The sequence below is a fragment of the Calidris pugnax genome, unplaced genomic scaffold (genome assembly GCF_001431845.1).
Source record: "Calidris pugnax isolate Ruff unplaced genomic scaffold, ASM143184v1 scaffold192, whole genome shotgun sequence".
Taxonomy (NCBI): Eukaryota; Metazoa; Chordata; class Aves; order Charadriiformes; family Scolopacidae; genus Calidris; species Calidris pugnax.
Genome location: NW_015090919.1, coordinates 779,730 through 800,213, shown reverse-complemented (window position 1 = coordinate 800,213; position 20,484 = coordinate 779,730). Strand labels below are relative to the sequence as shown.

Genomic DNA, 20,484 nt, shown 5'->3' with positions numbered 1-20,484 from the left:
TTTCTTAAATACCTCCAGGAATGGTGACTCCACCACCTCCCTGGGCAGGCTGTTCCAGTGCCTGACCACCCTCTCAGGAAAGTCATTCTTCCCAATATCCAATCTAATCCTCCCCTGCCAAAACTTCAGACCATTTCCTCTGCTCCTGTCATTATTCCCTTGGGAGAAGAGGCCAACCCCCACCTCTCTACAACCTCCTTTCAGGGAGCTGTAGAGGGCAATGAGGTCTCCCCTCAGCCTCCTCTTCTCCAAACTCAACATGCCCAGTTCCCTCAGCCTCTCCTTGTATGACTTGTTCTCTAGACCCCTCATAGGAAGAATGCTGACTGGGTTCCTTGCCATGGGAGGTTCCTGCCAGCAGCACAATCCTGCTCCATCACGTACGTTAGCTGAGTGATGTGACAACGATGGTAAATCCAGCCTGTGTGATTTGCTTGAAGTGGGAGAGTGTTCATGGTGTTCCTCTGAGCAGCGGTGGTGGTGGTGGGAGCTGGGGCTGCCACAGCTGGCATTGGAATCGATGTCTTTCCATGCTTTGGCTAAATGAGTATTTGTTGCTCTGCGTTCTTTGGTACTGAGTAGAATATACATCCAGTGAAAGAGGAAAACCTACCCTGACACAGCACATGTTCATCTGATTAAGTCACCTGTACAGTGAATAGAGATGGAGATAAACCCCTGCCATTTAGATAGATAACAGTTCTGCAATTAGGTTAATCTGAACATGCATGTGAACATTAAAAAGCTATTAGGGATACCATTGTCTATGCTTGTGTGTTAAAACTAACGGGTTACTTGTTTAATTAAAAGATAGTAATGAGATCAAATGGTGAAACAAGATTTTGAGGGTTGCAAGTTGGAGTTTTTTTGTGTTTTTTTTTTTTTATTATTTTTTTATTTGGCAAACAGATAGCTGGGAGGAAAATAAAACCAGCTTTGGAGACCCAAGGCTATTCTTCAGGTCCAAACCAGAAGTAGCAACCTTCAACTCATCTACAAGTTGAGAATAATCGCTCAGCTTGAACTTTGTGATGTTAATTTGAGAGAAAAGGTACCTGAGGCTCAAGGAGCAGAGCGGATTATTGGCGTCTAAGCACAGGGAGTAGTTATAAAGTCTGGAGTGAGAGATTTGGCTGCGGATTTCGCTGGGCTGAGAAAGGATGCTGTGCCTCTCTGTTCAGTGTGTGGTTTGTACCGTACCATCACGGCGTCCATGTTAGCTCCTGCTTTGGTCACTGAAATCTTCTATTGATTTCTCTTTTGGAGATGAAGGCTGGGCTGTCAGTGACGCAGTGTTCCTTTTGTGTCCCAGCAAGCAAACAAACAAAAAACCCACCACCACCCCCAGATAAAACCCCCAAAACCAAACCTAAAACAACGTTAAAAAAAAATAATATAATATGTTTTCCCACTGGAACATGTTGCCCAGGGAAGTCGTGGATGCCCCATCCCTGGAAGTGTTCAAGGCCAGGCTGGATGGGGCTTTGAGCGACTTGCTCTAGTGGGAGGTGTCCCTGCCCATGGCAGGGGGGTTGGAAGTAGATGATCTTTAAGGTCCCTTTTAACCCAAACCATTCTATGATTCTATGAACTGAGCATCTCTGTTTGTTCTGGACAGTAAAACTGAACGGTTGAACTTGTGTGGTGTGTGCTGGTTGTCTGTGTTTGCGCAGCTGGTGACACAGTGGGTGAAATCCGTGCCTGAAGCTCCCAGAACGGTCCGTGACCCAGGGGCTCTGCTCCCAGCGCTGAGCTGGGGGTTCAGGCTGCGGCGCTCGGTGGGGTCTGCGCAGCACGTGCTGCCGTAACTTACACTGAATGTCACTGGAATGGCAGGGGACATCGCAGAAAATGTGTTTCAAGGTGTGCTTCTACTCCCACTTAGGTTATTTTTCTGGTTAAATTTTTCTCTGAAGGTTTCATGCAGGTGAAATATAATGATGACGTTTGTGTTTCCTTTGGGGAAATGGACATTTTTTACTGTATTATATTTGTGTACGTGCTCTAACAGATAACCCAGTTCTGAAGTGCAACTATTTTGATAATCAAATCTATCATTTTCATGGTCTCAAAGCAAAATCAATCGCAGATTGAGAAACCTGCTGAAGAGAAGATGGGGGCTAACCTTCTGGAGAGCACCTCTGAGGAGAAAGATCTGGGAGTCCTGGTGGACAATAGGATGCCCATGAGCCAGCAATGTGCCCTTGTGGCCAAGAAGGCCAATGGCATCCTGGGGGGCATCAGGAAGAGTGTGAGCAGCAGGTGGAGGGAGGTCATCCTGCCCCTCTGCTCTGCCCTGGGGAGGCCCCATCTGAAGCACTGGGTCCAGTTCTGGGCTCCCCAGTGCGAGGAGGACAGGGAACTGCTGGAGAGGGTACAGCAGAGGGCTACAGAGATGATGAGGGGCCTGGAGCACCTCCCTTACGTGGAGAGGCTGAGGGCCTTGCGTCATTTTCGTCTGGAGAAGAGAAGGCTGAGGGGGCATCTGATCAGCTCTTATGAGTTCTTAGAAGGTGAGTGTCAGGAGGATGGGGCCAGTCTTTTTTCAGTGGTGCCCAGTGACAGGACAAGAGGAAATGGGCACAAACTTGAACACAGGAAGTTCCACCTAAACATGAGGAGGAACTTCTTTCCTGTGAGGGTGGCAGAGCCCTGGAAGAGGCTGCCCAGGGAGGTGGGGGAGTCTCCTTCTCTGGAGACATTCAAAACCCACCTGGACACATTCCTGTGCAACCTGCTCTGGGTGGCCCTGCTCTGGCAGGGGGTTGGACTGGATGATCTCCAGAGGTCCCTTCCAACCCTGTATCATTCTGTGATTCTGTGATTCTGTGAAGAGCTTTTCCTCTAAGCCCCAACATACAGTTGGTATCCCCATCTGAATAAAGAGGCGTTTGTGACCTCCACTGATGACATGCTGCATGGATGATGACCCTGTTGCTTGGCATTACATGCTGCAGAAGGGTCAGAGATGTCGTGTTATCAAACACTGTTTAGAGCCATTTGTGGAAGTACAGCCCAACTTTGCAAAGTAATTAGAAAGACACTTTATGTAAAACATCCTTGTTTCCTCGTTCATGGTTACTCCAGGACTAACACATAAATGTGCTGGAAGTCTCCTTGCTTTTATTATTCCATTTACTGGAACAATATACGATATTAAAGAAAGCCATTGTATGCTTATTCTGTATTTGAAATGCAAGTATTCTCACACACTACAGAAATTAGACACTATTAACTGCTTAAAATCCTAATGAGTTTCTATGCCTCCCAAGCTAGGCATAGTGAGATGTAAATCCATTTCTGTAATCACCCAGCTGGGACGGGACAGACAGTGCCTGAACCAGTTCTGTGCAGCCCGAGCTGTGCAGCCATGGCAGGGTGTCCTTGTCTGCAGAAGGTACTGACGTGGAGTTAATTTGTGGCTGTGGCAGGTCTTGGCTTATCAAAGATTTGTTGGTACCACAAAAGGGAAGAAAACTTCTTCCCGTCCTTCTGATGGTGATGAAGCTGAGCACTTTCAGGGGTGTGTAGCTGTGCAGAAATTATAAAAACTAGGACTGCTTTATTTCAGAGGCTTTTAAGTCTAGAGTTACTTTCACAAAATGTAACTGTTTTACAAAATCTAAAAGGCATAGCAAGATGGATGAAGTTAAATCAGAACGGTGTGGTGGGTCGGGTGATTTTTACAACTATATTGATAGCAAAATCCATCTCAGCTGATTTTGTCCAAGCACTTTGCTTTCTCTCTCTTTCTGCCAGACAACTTGATCTTTAATTTCTGCTCCAGGGTACACTGCTGCTCGGAATATGCAACTCTGCCAGGAGTGTTCTGTATGTTTCTAAGTGGAATGGATGTGGCCAAATGTTTATATGATTTGTACTTGAAAATTAAACAGAAATAATTAACACATTAAAAATTTGGATAATAGCATATATACGTTGCTTTGGAATAATGCCCATTTATCCACTGTGTTGTTCTTCCCCTAAATACACAACTTTTTTTTTTTTAATTGTATTTTCTAGGCAGCCATGCTGAGTATTAAGCTAAAATTACAGCCAGATCAAGATGTGGAGAAGGTGAGTCATTTCCTCTGCAGGCTTCTCCGTCATCAGATCCACCTTTTGTTTAGCAGGAGATCCATCAGGGCCCTCCAGGTTGTGCTGCCTTTCACTGGAGGCTTTACTATGTTCCCAAGAGGTAACTGCAGCATTGCTGGTGTGCCTTCACATCCAGGGAAGTGCCAGAGTGTATTTTTCTGGGGCCCATTACAGTGTACTGGGCTGTTTTTCTAGCTGCAGCCACTGGTATAACAAATTCTCGCTGTGTTCCTAACAAACAGTTGTAAGTGCGGTGGTATTTAGCGCTTTGGCTGTTTTGAAGCTTTGCTGGTATTTGTGTTGCACACACCAGATCACTTTTCCAGGCAGCACTGGGTGATGAAGCAGGGGACTGTGACGTGCTCCCCCGCCGTGTCGGAGGGACGGGGAGCAGGGAGAGCCCTCTGCCAGGCCTGGGCTGCACCGTCCCTGGCCTCGGCCGTGCCTCCTGAGCACTGCAGCACCCAGCCTGCGCAGCGCAGCGTGGGGATCAGAGGCAGGGCACGCTGCTTCAAATGTCCTTTCTTCTCACAGATGTGTACGCCGCTACTGCTCCAAGATAAAACAAACTTGGTGGAAGATTATGTGGGAGAATATCCTGAGCTGCAGAGCAAGCTCTTGCAGATCCTGGACACATGGTGTGAACCTGGTTTTAATATCAGCAGCATCACAAGGTAGAAACGCTTGTTGACTTTCCAAACAGCTGGGGCCAACTTGCTGTCAGAGGACAGTATGTTCTCTGGTTGTCTATCTAAGATCATTTCTCAGCGGAATGGAGTGCAATACATTTACTTCTCAGCTGAGAAAGGGGAATTTCTGGTGTCTGTGCCAGAGTCTGCTCAAACACCTCAGCTCGTGAGACAGAGGTATCGTTCGTATTGACAGATGCTCAGTTCCTGCCAGGAGCCAGGGGTGCAAAATGAGACCTGGGCAGTAGATCTCAGCAATACACCAATATCAGAGCTTCCTTCAGGAGGCTGTACCAATCAGACTCTCGTGCCTTGCTGCAGACAAGAGTGAGTTTCAGTATCGGTTGTACAGGTTTTGCAGGAAGATAATACTGTGATGAAGTGGCAGAAAAACAAACAAGAGATGCAAGTGGTTAACCTTCATGTGCTCATGAAATAGCCGTGTGTGTTTTAATTTACAAATTGCCGCTCACTAGAATAGCTCCTGTCAGTCACAAAGCCAGGCGTACAGTCAGACTCACGGTGTGGGGGAAATAGTTGCAGCCTTAGTTCTGAAAGCAGACGAGGGGATCGCGGGCTCTGTCTTTCTTTAAAATAAGCCTCTGGACTTGCTTCAGTCACTGACAGGGAAATTGGGGTGGTTGTATTGATAGCTCTTTGCTGTAACTTGGGAAAGGTAGGGGACTGTTCTTACCAACACCTGGCAAACCCTACTGCCTCTGCTGTTAAATATCTGCTATTTGGAAAACATACTTTAGGTGATTCCACAGATGTTTTTTCTGATTTTGTTTCTTTGCTTACAGACAGTATCAAGGCCTGTCCAGGTACAAACCAGATAAATTGAACCGCAAAATGCTAAGCAAGCTGGTCTTCAGGCTCCTAGACCAATTTAACGTAGATCCAGGTATGTGACATTGCGACATACTGCAGTTACCTCACCGATAAAGAACAGATGAAGTCAATTTGTCTTCTTCCATGTTCAGCAAGGAATCTCTGCTGCAATTTATCATGGGAAGTTTCAGGGTTTAATTAATGGTATTGAAAAACAAAGCTGGTAAGTTATGGGAATTATCACTTTGTTCTGTCAAAGAATGAAGTGCTTGTGACTAATAGACTGCTTCTTCCATGATATGAAATAAATCTTGACCTCAGAATGGCTCTACGTAAACACATGATGGTCAGCTTTGAGTTATGACTCCATTCCACTCACATAAGAGGCAAGTCATTATTCATCTGGGGATCTGCTCTCTGGAGTTATGGGTCCATCAGCTGGCAAGAGATAACCCTTGGGCATAGCCCTTTGTATTCTTTGCATAAACTAGGGTTGGTGGTAGGGAGTTTTAAGGCTCTTGCAGCCTTCCAAGAGAAGTAACTCATTTTTCATCACTGTTTTTCATCACTGGCTTCACTACCAGTTATCTAATAAAATCTAATTTTTTTTGCTTTGGTTGTTAGCGGTGACTGTTGATCTTTTTTCCTTCTCTTTGGGACCTTGCGTCAGACACCTTTAGGTGCACCGTTAGGTTTTACCTTGCAAGCTTTCCATCACCAGCCCAAGATATGCAATTCTCTTTTCTTGGACTGAAAAGTGTTTTCTAACCACAAATTGTGGGCTTATTACACCTGGCAGCAACACTGTGTTGCATATTAATCTTCACATCTTCAGACTGCTGTTCAAAAGTTAATATGATAATCCTTACAAAATCTCATTGGAGGGTAAGTAAATATAATTAAACTTAGCACACTGGGGTGAAAACTGAGACATATTTAAAATCTAAAACCTTCCCAGGAGTTTACTAGTCTACAGTAATCTTTCCTCCTTTACAAGGTTGGTCATTCAGTAGGCTGTATTGTCTTTCATGATCTCTAAAGAGAGTTGAGTTGTTCCACTTTCCTTATGAAAGATCCACCAAGGGTATGATGTTAACTGCAGAGGTGAAATGATACAACTGTTCACGTGCAGAATCCTGAGAAATTTAAAAAAAAAAAATAGGCTAGCAGACAAACACATAGCTGTTGATCTCAGGGGTCTCTGTGGGATGGGGCTGTGTCTCAGCCCACTGGTGGTGTCTCAGCTGTTGTAGTTGCCGATAATAATGGCCAAATCCTGCTGGTCTTCCACAGCACATTCACTGGTGAGAAGGCTCCTCGAGGTAGATGCAGATCCCATTCCTGCCTGTGCTTCCAGAGGGTGGTTTATCCCATGCAAACCTCGGTGTGTACAGCGCAGGATAAGTCACTTGCTGGAGAGGGCTGCCCACCTCTCTCCATGTGGGAGGGGATGGGGGCTACTGACTTACACAAGATGCCAGATTTGGAGGAAGTAAAACCAGTGTTGGATGACTCTCATCGTCCCATATTTGAAAGTGCATTTTTAATTTTTACATAATATCACATGTCATTCAGAGCAGGACTTCACTGAACTGTGGCTGCCCTAGTCTCCTTTGAAGTGCTTTGGAAGGGGCTGAAAGCCCACAGAATTTCTGCCTTAGTGCTGGTCCTGCTTGAACTGAATTGGGAAATGGTGGCAGCTGGAATAACGTGGCTTTCCTTTTCTTCCCACCTCTCTCCCCTCCCTTCCTCTGAATTTCTGGGTGTTCTTTCTCCATTCTTCAGTAGAAGTAAATCTGACTGTGAGAGGAGAGCATACAAAAAGGAAGCAGGTTAGGTAAAATGTACAGATTAAAACCCCCTCATTTCTCTCCTTCTGAGCAGCTCCAAAAGCAAGCAGTGAGGTTCAACTCATGCTTCTGGTTACCTAACCTGACGGGGGGCTGGTTTGGTGCTACAGTCTTCTGCTTTCTGTCTCCTCTTGCCTCAGACTCCTGGTCGCTGAAGGCGGCCGAGAGCAGCGGCAGCAGCAGAGGGAAGTGGCTTTCGGTGAGAAAGGCTGGAGGAGGATGGGGTTTCTTAGTATGAGAAGGCAAACTTGTGTGTGACTCAGTTCTGGCAGTCCCAAATCTGCTTTCATATTTCACTGCCCCAGCTAACTCACAAACTGCTAATGGAATCTTAGGTGTTGGTCAGCCATTGAGATTAGAAACGCTCCTTGGAACTGCCAGTCTTAAATTTCAGAGCCAGATAGGACGTGCCCAGTACAAAAAAGATCTGGAACCTCAGAGGGGAAAAAAAAAGCACCATCATCTTAGATTAGTCCATCTCTTCAGTTTCTGGACTGTGTTCCAGCATTCCTGGTAGCACTCAGAACGGTGCATGGTAAGTGGAAGATTTTCTGCTGAGTCCCCAAGGTGTCCCAATAAACTGTGTGTGGATTCCATTTAATTAGCTTTATTGGGGAAGGAAGAAGTTGGGCAGAAATGGTGTGTGATTGAGGAAATGGAGTTTTATAGAGTCTTTTCTCACACATGGGTCAGTATGCTCTGGTTTAATGAGCCTGTAGCTTTTGCTAATTACTGAATAGTCTCTGGAGAGCCTGTGAGATTGACTTAGATTTACAAATGCAAGTCTCAGTCAAAGCAGTTCTCAGAGGTGAGGGAACCCACCCTACCTGGGGTTGAAATGGTTGAGTCTGGTTTTGGTTGTGTTTTTGCACAGCCAATAAATATACCAGCGAGAGGTCAGGGGGGACAGGGGGGTCATGGAAAATTTATTGAGTATGAGGTAGAAATGATGCCGCTCTGAAAAGTGGTAGCTGTCCTGATACGTTGGCCCGAGCGCCTGTGTGACAGTGAAACGGGTAGCAGTGTGGTGATAGAAAAGAGATGGCAATGGAATGGACAGTCGTGGTTGTCGTGTAGCATTGTCATAAATCAGGCGAGCACCTGAAGTTTGGAACGCTGTGAACATGTTTTTACCGTAGTCTTTAAAAAAGTTTCTTTAGCATAAACTAAGAGAAATGTTTCTCTTCATCTGACCCCCAGGTTCCCGGTGTGATTTAACCCTTAGCTCCAATCTCCCCCGTTAAGCCCCCGAGGCTCAGTGGGCGCAGCGCTCTCCGCCCGTGGGTGCGGGGCAGCAGAGGGCGCTCGAGCGCCGCTCAGCGCTCCCGGCCCGGGCGGTCCCCGCTGTCCCCGAGCTCGGCGGGCTGCTCGGAATATGCAACTCTGCCAGGAGTGTTCTGTATGTTTCTAAGTGGAATGGATGTGGCCAAATGTTTATATGATTTGTACTTGAAAATTAAACAGAAATAATTAACACATTAAAAATTTGGATAATAGCATATATACGTTGCTTTGGAATAATGCCCATTTATCCACTGTGTTGTTCTTCCCCTAAATACACAACTTTTTTTTTTTTAATTGTATTTTCTAGGCAGCCATGCTGAGTATTAAGCTAAAATTACAGCCAGATCAAGATGTGGAGAAGGTGAGTCATTTCCTCTGCAGGCTTCTCCGTCATCAGATCCACCTTTTGTTTAGCAGGAGATCCATCAGGGCCCTCCAGGTTGTGCTGCCTTTCACTGGAGGCTTTACTATGTTCCCAAGAGGTAACTGCAGCATTGCTGGTGTGCCTTCACATCCAGGGAAGTGCCAGAGTGTATTTTTCTGGGGCCCATTACAGTGTACTGGGCTGTTTTTCTAGCTGCAGCCACTGGTATAACAAATTCTCGCTGTGTTCCTAACAAACAGTTGTAAGTGCGGTGGTATTTAGCGCTTTGGCTGTTTTGAAGCTTTGCTGGTATTTGTGTTGCACACACCAGATCACTTTTCCAGGCAGCACTGGGTGATGAAGCAGGGGACTGTGACGTGCTCCCCCGCCGTGTCGGAGGGACGGGGAGCAGGGAGAGCCCTCTGCCAGGCCTGGGGCTGCACCGTCCCTGGCCTCGGCCGTGCCTCCTGAGCACTGCAGCACCCAGCCTGCGCAGCGCAGCGTGGGGATCAGAGGCAGGGCACGCTGCTTCAAATGTCCTTTCTTCTCACAGATGTGTACGCCGCTACTGCTCCAAGATAAAACAAACTTGGTGGAAGATTATGTGGGAGAATATCCTGAGCTGCAGAGCAAGCTCTTGCAGATCCTGGACACATGGTGTGAACCTGGTTTTAATATCAGCAGCATCACAAGGTAGAAACGCTTGTTGACTTTCCAAACAGCTGGGGCCAACTTGCTGTCAGAGGACAGTATGTTCTCTGGTTGTCTATCTAAGATCATTTCTCAGCGGAATGGAGTGCAATACATTTACTTCTCAGCTGAGAAAGGGGAATTTCTGGTGTCTGTGCCAGAGTCTGCTCAAACACCTCAGCTCGTGAGACAGAGGTATCGTTCGTATTGACAGATGCTCAGTTCCTGCCAGGAGCCAGGGGTGCAAAATGAGACCTGGGCAGTAGATCTCAGCAATACACCAATATCAGAGCTTCCTTCAGGAGGCTGTACCAATCAGACTCTCGTGCCTTGCTGCAGACAAGAGTGAGTTTCAGTATCGGTTGTACAGGTTTTGCAGGAAGATAATACTGTGATGAAGTGGCAGAAAAACAAACAAGAGATGCAAGTGGTTAACCTTCATGTGCTCATGAAATAGCCGTGTGTGTTTTAATTTACAAATTGCCGCTCACTAGAATAGCTCCTGTCAGTCACAAAGCCAGGCGTACAGTCAGACTCACGGTGTGGGGGAAATAGTTGCAGCCTTAGTTCTGAAAGCAGACGAGGGGATCGCGGGCTCTGTCTTTCTTTAAAATAAGCCTCTGGACTTGCTTCAGTCACTGACAGGGAAATTGGGGTGGTTGTATTGATAGCTCTTTGCTGTAACTTGGGAAAGGTAGGGGACTGTTCTTACCAACACCTGGCAAACCCTACTGCCTCTGCTGTTAAATATCTGCTATTTGGAAAACATACTTTAGGTGATTCCACAGATGTTTTTTCTGATTTTGTTTCTTTGCTTACAGACAGTATCAAGGCCTGTCCAGGTACAAACCAGATAAATTGAACCGCAAAATGCTAAGCAAGCTGGTCTTCAGGCTCCTAGACCAATTTAACGTAGATCCAGGTATGTGACATTGCGACATACTGCAGTTACCTCACCGATAAAGAACAGATGAAGTCAATTTGTCTTCTTCCATGTTCAGCAAGGAATCTCTGCTGCAATTTATCATGGGAAGTTTCAGGGTTTAATTAATGGTATTGAAAAACAAAGCTGGTAAGTTATGGGAATTATCACTTTGTTCTGTCAAAGAATGAAGTGCTTGTGACTAATAGACTGCTTCTTCCATGATATGAAATAAATCTTGACCTCAGAATGGCTCTACGTAAACACATGATGGTCAGCTTTGAGTTATGACTCCATTCCACTCACATAAGAGGCAAGTCATTATTCATCTGGGGATCTGCTCTCTGGAGTTATGGGTCCATCAGCTGGCAAGAGATAACCCTTGGGCATAGCCCTTTGTATTCTTTGCATAAACTAGGGTTGGTGGTAGGGAGTTTTAAGGCTCTTGCAGCCTTCCAAGAGAAGTAACTCATTTTTCATCACTGTTTTTCATCACTGGCTTCACTACCAGTTATCTAATAAAATCTAATTTTTTTTGCTTTGGTTGTTAGCGGTGACTGTTGATCTTTTTTCCTTCTCTTTGGGACCTTGCGTCAGACACCTTTAGGTGCACCGTTAGGTTTTACCTTGCAAGCTTTCCATCACCAGCCCAAGATATGCAATTCTCTTTTCTTGGACTGAAAAGTGTTTTCTAACCACAAATTGTGGGCTTATTACACCTGGCAGCAACACTGTGTTGCATATTAATCTTCACATCTTCAGACTGCTGTTCAAAAGTTAATATGATAATCCTTACAAAATCTCATTGGAGGGTAAGTAAATATAATTAAACTTAGCACACTGGGGTGAAAACTGAGACATATTTAAAATCTAAAACCTTCCCAGGAGTTTACTAGTCTACAGTAATCTTTCCTCCTTTACAAGGTTGGTCATTCAGTAGGCTGTATTGTCTTTCATGATCTCTAAAGAGAGTTGAGTTGTTCCACTTTCCTTATGAAAGATCCACCAAGGGTATGATGTTAACTGCAGAGGTGAAATGATACAACTGTTCACGTGCAGAATCCTGAGAAATTTAAAAAAAAAAAATAGGCTAGCAGACAAACACATAGCTGTTGATCTCAGGGGTCTCTGTGGGATGGGGCTGTGTCTCAGCCCACTGGTGGTGTCTCAGCTGTTGTAGTTGCCGATAATAATGGCCAAATCCTGCTGGTCTTCCACAGCACATTCACTGGTGAGAAGGCTCCTCGAGGTAGATGCAGATCCCATTCCTGCCTGTGCTTCCAGAGGGTGGTTTATCCCATGCAAACCTCGGTGTGTACAGCGCAGGATAAGTCACTTGCTGGAGAGGGCTGCCCACCTCTCTCCATGTGGGAGGGGATGGGGGCTACTGACTTACACAAGATGCCAGATTTGGAGGAAGTAAAACCAGTGTTGGATGACTCTCATTGTCCCATATTTGAAAGTGCATTTTTAATTTTTACATAATATCACATGTCATTCAGAGCAGGACTTCACTGAACTGTGGCTGCCCTAGTCTCCTTTGAAGTGCTTTGGAAGGGGCTGAAAGCCCACAGAATTTCTGCCTTAGTGCTGGTCCTGCTTGAACTGAATTGGGAAATGGTGGCAGCTGGAATAACGTGGCTTTCCTTTTCTTCCCACCTCTCTCCCCTCCCTTCCTCTGAATTTCTGGGTGTTCTTTCTCCATTCTTCAGTAGAAGTAAATCTGACTGTGAGAGGAGAGCATACAAAAAGGAAGCAGGTTAGGTAAAATGTACAGATTAAAACCCCCTCATTTCTCTCCTTCTGAGCAGCTCCAAAAGCAAGCAGTGAGGTTCAACTCATGCTTCTGGTTACCTAACCTGACGGGGGGCTGGTTTGGTGCTACAGTCTTCTGCTTTCTGTCTCCTCTTGCCTCAGACTCCTGGTCGCTGAAGGCGGCCGAGAGCAGCGGCAGCAGCAGAGGGAAGTGGCTTTCGGTGAGAAAGGCTGGAGGAGGATGGGGTTTCTTAGTATGAGAAGGCAAACTTGTGTGTGACTCAGTTCTGGCAGTCCCAAATCTGCTTTCATATTTCACTGCCCCAGCTAACTCACAAACTGCTAATGGAATCTTAGGTGTTGGTCAGCCATTGAGATTAGAAACGCTCCTTGGAACTGCCAGTCTTAAATTTCAGAGCCAGATAGGACGTGCCCAGTACAAAAAAGATCTGGAACCTCAGAGGGAAAAAAAAAAGCACCATCATCTTAGATTAGTCCATCTCTTCAGTTTCTGGACTGTGTTCCAGCATTCCTGGTAGCACTCAGAACGGTGCATGGTAAGTGGAAGATTTTCTGCTGAGTCCCCAAGGTGTCCCAATAAACTGTGTGTGGATTCCATTTAATTAGCTTTATTGGGGAAGGAAGAAGTTGGGCAGAAATGGTGTGTGATTGAGGAAATGGAGTTTTATAGAGTCTTTTCTCACACATGGGTCAGTATGCTCTGGTTTAATGAGCCTGTAGCTTTTGCAGGCTAATTACTGAATAGTCTCTGGAGAGCCTGTGAGATTGACTTAGATTTACAAATGCAAGTCTCAGTCAAAGCAGTTCTCAGAGGTGAGGGAACCCACCCTACCTGGGGTTGAAATGGTTGAGTCTGGTTTTGGTTGTGTTTTTGCACAGCCAATAAATATACCAGCGAGAGGTCAGGGGGGACAGGGGGGTCATGGAAAATTTATTGAGTATGAGGTAGAAATGATGCCGCTCTGAAAAGTGGTAGCTGTCCTGATACGTTGGCCCGAGCGCCTGTGTGACAGTGAAACGGGTAACAGTGTTGTGATAGAAAAGAGATGGCAATGGAATGGACAGAGTCGTGGTTGTCGTGTAGCATTGTCATAAATCAGGCGAGCACCTGAAGTTTGGAACGCTGTGAACATGTTTTTACCGTAGTCTTTAAAAAAGTTTCTTTAGCATAAACTAAGAGAAATGTTTCTCTTCATCTGACCCCCAGGTTCCCGGTGTGAGTTAACCCTTAGCTCCAACCTGCCGCGCGTCTCCCCCGTTAAGCCCCCGAGGCTCAGTGGGCGCAGCGCTCTCCGCCCGTGGGTGCGGGGCAGCAGAGGGCGCTCGAGCGCCGCTCAGCGCTCCCGGCCCGGGCGGTCCCCGCTGTCCCCGAGCTCGGCGGGACGCGGCAGGGCAGGCACCCGAGAGAGAGACTCGGCACTTCCCGAGGGTGCTGTTAGAGACAGGAGTGACCGTTACACTCCGCAGGAATGCCTTTGGAAGGAGGAGATTCCAGATGTTTTTACTTTTTCTTCACTGAAACAGAGCAGGTTATTGGGGCTGTTTAGTATGAGGAAGAGGAGGCTGAGGGGAGACCTCATCACCCTCTACAACTACTTGAAAGGACACTGTAGAGAGGTTGGTGCTGGTCTCTTCTCACAGGTAATTAACAATAGAACGAGAGGGAACGGCTTCAAGCTCCAACAGGGTAGGTTTAGACTGAACATTAGGAAGGAATTTTTCACAGAAAGAGTGGTTGGGCATTGGAACAGGCTGCCCAGGGAGGGGGTGGAGTCCCCATCCCTGGATGTGTTTAAGGGACGTTTAGATGGGATACTGAGAGATATGGTGTAGGGGAGGACTTTGTAGAGTAGGGTAGATGGTTGGACTCGATGATCCCAAGGGTCTCTTCCAACCTCAATGATTCTATGATTCTATGATTCCTTTCCTTTCCATTTGCTTTGCGTGAATTGTCTCCCCCTACTTCCATGGTGATTTTCCTTCAGAGGTGTCTCAGCTCTTGTGTTAACACTAGCACCTCTCTGCATAGTGCTGTGGCTGAGGAGGACCTCTGGGACATCAGGAGAGAGGAGCCAGCCGTGCCTGAGGCTGCAGTGGCCGCAGTCAGGGTGCTGGAGGAGGAGACAGAACACACCAGGGTCCTTTCAGGGGTTTGCTCCTCAGCTACATTTTGCCTGCTGAAGGGCGGGCAGTAGCTTAGGGTCTGCTCTGGACCAAGACAAGCTGGCCAGCAGCTCCAGGCTTTTCTTTGGAAAAGCTGACACCACCCTTGCAGTTCTGAGCAGGGATTCATCGTATCCAGGCATGTGTTTAAAGACCACACCAGAGCATTTATGCCTTTCAGCATAGATGGAAACCCTTGTGCTGTGCTCTCTGCTGTTCCTCCACTTGGCTGCTGCTCCAGGCAGCAAGGCTGGCGGGTAGCTCAGGGGCTGGGGATAATCTTGGGCTTCTGCTGTTTCACCTTCCTTTCTGAGGACTGCTGATCCTGATCCGTAGTGTACAGAGCATTTGAGGAGAGACACTGATGCATCTTTGTGTCTAGAAGAAAAAGAGATTTGCACTTAGGGACTAACCTTATGATACACTGGGAGACTGAAGTACAACTTGCTCCTCATTGGATTCCCGGGCAATCCTTAGCAATACCAGGGCAAAAGCCTCTAGCGTTTCAGGAACCCTGATTTTCTTTAAAAAAGGCTCTTTTAATTTGTCCCAAAACAAAGTATGCTTTGTCTGGGACCTTCTGTTCTGGCAGGACAGGGTGAAGGAGGCTCATTGTGAATGGAAGTCAAGCTCTTGGGGCAGTGTAAAGAGAGGGTTGCCTCCCACCTCAGGAGGCATCGAGTATCACCTGGGAGTGGTAGGCACACACCACACCTAGAAATATATTGCACCATGTCCCCAGCAGACCCATCTTACTGATACTGCACGAGTGAAATTAGTGTGTATTGCAGGTTTCATGCCCTGCGTGACAAACAGATTTGGTTTTTACTTCCTCTGTGTTGCTAATAGCCACTAACTCTCTGCTAACAGCTGAGAGCAGACTGGATTTTTTGCTTCTGAGTCAGTCCCAGATGTGAAACGTAGTTCAGATGAAGCACTGTTGTGGTGCCACTGCCGGGTTGAGAGTTAACGCATGCCTCAAGAGGTGCTTTCATAGTCTTATACCATTTGTATTCCACTGGTGCTATGCAACCCAGTCATGATCCCCAAAACCCTGAGTAGAAGGATGATACCTGTTCAGAAAAGCTTAGCATGTTATCTTTTGCTCCGACCAACCAAGACATTGGTTTTGTCTCAGGAGACACTCAACTAGGTGTCTGACCTTGAGTAAGTTGCTCTGCCCTCAAGCGCTTTGATTTCTGCAAATACAAGGTGTAGCTGGTCATGAAGCTGCAGGGGACAGGTATGGCACAGACCCTGCAAAGACTGCCTTGTGTCACCCTCCTGTCCCACGCCAAAGGACCTCCTTCTGCGATTTCTGATGTACACAGAATGTGGAACCTAGTCCTAAAGTTTCCTGTCTTCTGTACTACCTCTGCCCGTTCTTCTGCACAACCTCTGGCAGCTCTTCTCTATCCCTGCCATTAGATTAAGGGTTGGTTTTTTCCTGTGAGAGGCTCTGTGGAATTTCTCTTGCTTTTGTATCTTTTGGTAGGTATGTCTCATGTTTTACTTTGCGCTTTCAGTTTTTATGTGTTTGTGCTGTTCTCCTAACACGTTTCCACATTCTTTTGACTTCATTTCTTGTGTTTGAGATCATTTAAAGCTTCTGAATAAGCAGCTAAGTCTTTTACTTCACTTCCAATTTTTCCATTGCCAGCTCTCCTTAACTCCTTTTCCCCTTAAAATTATTTTCAGATGAAAACTTACCTGCCAGTTCTCTGAGTTTATTGAAGTCCGTTTTGTTGGTTTTATTTTGCTGTTCTTGCTTTCCTTAGAGCTTTGAACAATTCATTTCATTGTCTCTCTTACCAAGTTACCTTTCATCCTCACGGTTTTGATTAGTCCTTCTCTGTTTTTTGTAATAAAATATAGAAAACTAGACCCAAACTCAGTTCCTTTGCAGCATCAGAATAGAAAATGTCACGAGTACTTTCAAAAATATTCCGGTCCATCTGTGTTCCTCTGTCCTGCTTTCCACACAGATTGCTGGGCTCTTAAAATCCCTCAGTTCTGCCAAGTCCTGGCCTTTGGTTATTTACTCTCAAATTAAAAAAACGTTCAATGGATCTTTTTGGTGACCTAGAGCAGACATGCTGTGTCTCTTTCTGAAGTGATTTGAAATTTTTAAGTTTAAATATTTATTAATTTTTATGTTGATCTTACCTTCTTTAAAGAGCTTTCCATGGGCTGATGATCTTTTGTCCAGATATTGGGATAATATCCTGCGGGATAATTGCAATAATTTCCTCACATCCTTGGAGGCCGAGGATATGTTGTCACACTGTGACAACATTGGAGGCCGAGGATATGTTGTCACACTGTGGAAGATTAACTTAGAAATAACAGCTTTAAACGTTTCTATTTGAGACGGAAATGTTCAAGTTATGAAGTGATGCTTCAGGAGACTCCGAGAAGCTGCAGTAACCTGTGGAACATCAATTCACATCCCTTGATCCCAGAGTCTGGCATTCTGAGATGTTGCTGCATTCCCTCCGTTTGTAGCCCCCGGCTTTGCCCTGTGTGGGGCACAGAGGGTGCCAGGCTCCGAGGCCCCTTAAGTTGGGAACAGTGGTCTCTCTTGGTATGTGCTGATTCAAGGGAGGCTGCAGAGAATTTTGACTTTATTATTGTGTGTTATCATTTCTGACTGTGGCTCCTGCTCCTTCCGTCTCCCAGTGAGATGGTTTTAACCACTGAAACCCCAGAGAAGGCTCTGGTTAAATCTCTCCCTGTACATACAGCATCCAGCAGGAACTGGCAGATAGATACCTATGCTAATTCTTGTTAATGCATTTTATCTTCTGCCTTTATCTCTCTCTTCGATGGGTTTCAAAACAAGGTGCCATGTGAAGATCTTGGTTTTTGCAGTTGTAATGAGGCATATCTAATGAAGATGACAGTAATAAAAATAATAACAACAACTGTTGCTTGCTAGCTCAGCAAAACAATAGTCACCTCCCTCTTTGTGTGGATATGGAATCTCTTTCATGGATATATATTTTATCGGATAAACTTTAGCCACAAGTTTACATCCTGAGTAACATGTTCCAAACTGCTTCAATGAATTAACCACACAGGTTCCAATTAAATCAGAAAGAATGCAGCCTCCAGAGACTGGAGGTGGTGCCTGTATGAGGATGCTGCCTAATTAAAGGTGTGAAGTCATTGACTGTGGAGCATATTGAGCCAGCAAGTGGATCTTATCATTCAAGGGTGGTAGAACCAGAGATATCAGACCCAAGGATTAGCATTGCTAATCATGGTTGAAAGTGTAAATAACCGTTTGTAGTCTAGATAAGCTGACAATGTGTGTGTCTGTCCGTCATTGTTCCAAGTGTGATGGCATCCTGCCTTCCACATACCAAGTCTGAAATTGGGGAAGGAAAAATGAAATGTCTAGACAGTAAAACTTCGAGGAAGTTCAGCTGTGTTATACACTTAAATGTCTTTTTCCTCCTTTTAGCTCTCTGCCCAAATGTCATAAATCAACGGCACTTGAGAACTCTGAATTACCTCTTTTACAAGAGATTTGTTGAGGTACGTTTCTGAATTGTGTGGCTTGGGTCTGAATGAGACTTTTTGTGTATTTGTATTTTGAATAACATAATTGATATGATTGAAATGTATTGATGGTGCATGATCAAGTTTTCTTTGTGATTGCTATTGTGTAGAAATGCATTGGATCTGCTATTGGATCTGTTTTTTCTGTGAGTGAATAGTTTGTGTGTCCATTGATAGCCTAAGGACTGGGTGTCCTGACTGCTCCCAGCTGGGTGCTCCCCCCATCAGCACCCCCAGCAGTGTCCTGGGACAGCGGGGGTCCGGGGGTGCTCCCCATGCGCTCAGCTTCTCTCAGCCATCTCAGACAAGCAGGAGCATGCTGGCTAAAAAGATTGTTGGTATTTTTGTTTTTTGCAGGGAGATTGTGTGTTGCTTTTTTTTAATAGAACACCAGGTTTTAGGTATTCTGCATTGCTGGGTTCTTCGTAGGCACTTTGCTTTGGTTCCTGTGGCCTCGCTGTGATAGGTATGGCCCAAACCTGCCACAGGAGCTTTTCTGTGCAAACAGCCTTGTTACGGCTGAGCAAAAGGGTCATACTTTCAGCTCCTGAACCACTCATTGAATGAACTTTACTTTTGTCCAGCCTTTGGAATTCTCTTTCCAAATATGCTGGTACTTGTGCTGGCACGGAGAGATTGTAGAAATAAGAAGATGCCATTAATTCTTTCTAAGGAGCAGGTTTCTAGGAGGCAGCTTGGAGATTGCCTGTCTGCAGAATTACTTGGCTGAAGTTTCTTCTCCCCCGTCATGAGTCTACTGAGCCAAGTCACTGCCCCGTGGATGCTCCTGAACATACTGCATTGGGGAGCACCTTTCTCTTCTTGTTAACAAGGCAGTTCTGGTGCTTTTCGTGGTGGTCTGGCATTTATTGTCATCCTGTGCCTGGAGACAGGTTGTACCAGCTGAGAGTAAATTTTTGTTCTCCCTCTTCTGGAAGAAAACAGCCTGTACTTGTATCTGGGTGTATATGTTGGGCTGTGAAGTACAAGGACCACAAGAGACTGAATATCAAAGTGAAATGCTTCCATTTCTTGAACTTTGAATTATCAAGCTGTATTTGCCAAACATGGAGTGGTGTTTCATCTGCAGTTCATAGCAGTCTTTCTCCTTGTAGATACTAGAGGCTTTTTTAACAGACTTTTAAGAGAGCCCAACAGTTGTTCAGATGTTCTTACGGTACTATTGATCCAGTCCTCAGAGAGCCAGGAAATGAGACACCTCTCCAGAAGGGCCTGTTCTGTTGTTCGAAGGAAGATTCGTTTGATGTTCTGACAGAAGAAGGCAGATGCAAGCTTTTTTTTCCTGACCCCCTACCCTCTAGTGCGTTGAATGCGAAGATGGGGTTGGGTGGTGGTGATCTGCTGACGCCGTTCTGGCACAGCCAGTGCTTCTTCCAAGACCTCCAGACACATCAGAGAAGGCTGTGGTCTGCCTTTGCTGCCTTCCAGATCCACTGACAGAATACCTAGAGAAGATCTAGCCTTTCAGCATCCTGCATCTCAAAGCTTTAATGTTGGATGACATATTCTAGAGAGCTTGGTCATTTGTGGTGAGAGAGTAAAAAGCATTTCTCCAGGTGTATTTGTTTTGCAGAACGGAATGGATTCTTGATCTGGTGTTCTGCTCTCTCTGGCCTTCTATTTCCTTTGTTTTGGAGTGTTTGCTTGATTTAAAGTATCCAAGCTGGCCAGTTACTTCCATTAGGGTACATTTGGCAGCTGCTTCTGGACATGGTCCCTTCTTCCAAGAGCTCTTTGGTGTTCTCTGTTTACCATTCTCAGCTGTGTATGAGGTCTGGTTAAATGGCTCTTTTATCTCACTAGTATTTAAATTACATGCTTGTATATCTCAAAGATGTTTTCTTTGAGGCTCTTACTCTCTGTTTGCTCTTGTACCTTTCCATAAAAGTGGCACTAGTAACCACTGTTTCCTCCACCAGAAGTGGGGTGAGGCTCAGGCCTCAGTGGCTGATGGGTCTCGTGCAGGCGAGTGGAGAGTAGATCCCATCCCGAGTTTCTCCCTTCGGTTGGCTCTGAGCTCCATTGGAGTGGGAATATTAACCTATCAGTTTCCCACAACTCCTGATTCCAGAGGATTTTTCATGGCTTGGCTCTTAAGAAAAGTTTGCATTTTTATATTATGAAGGCTTAGCCTTGCAGATGACCCCTGAGATCACTTCAGCTGCTGGAGCCTGTGTGGTGGCTCTCCATGGAGCTGCTGTTGAGGTGAACAGTGTATGGACATGTTGCAAG

The 20,484-nt window shown here is 45.8% G+C and overlaps 1 protein-coding gene across 3 annotated transcripts in view; it reads left to right on the top strand.

Moving 5' to 3' along the window:
* EXD3 (exonuclease 3'-5' domain containing 3) overlaps positions 1–20,484 on the top strand; it is a 313,559-nt gene that overhangs the window by 120,184 nt on the left and 172,891 nt on the right. For 2 of the 3 annotated variants that reach the window (XM_014949703.1, XM_014949704.1), the window contains exons 1-4: positions 9,064–9,113; positions 9,670–9,809; positions 10,628–10,728; positions 18,134–18,207. In XM_014949703.1, the coding sequence (XP_014805189.1) occupies positions 9,066–9,113; positions 9,670–9,809; positions 10,628–10,728; positions 18,134–18,207 (363 nt within the window). In that variant the 5' untranslated portion in view covers positions 9,064–9,065. Of the gene's footprint in view, positions 1–4,023; positions 4,078–4,632; positions 4,773–5,590; positions 5,692–9,063; positions 9,114–9,669; positions 9,810–10,627; positions 10,729–18,133; positions 18,208–20,484 lie in introns of those variants that run through there. The other variant, XM_014949705.1, reaches the window with a different exon arrangement.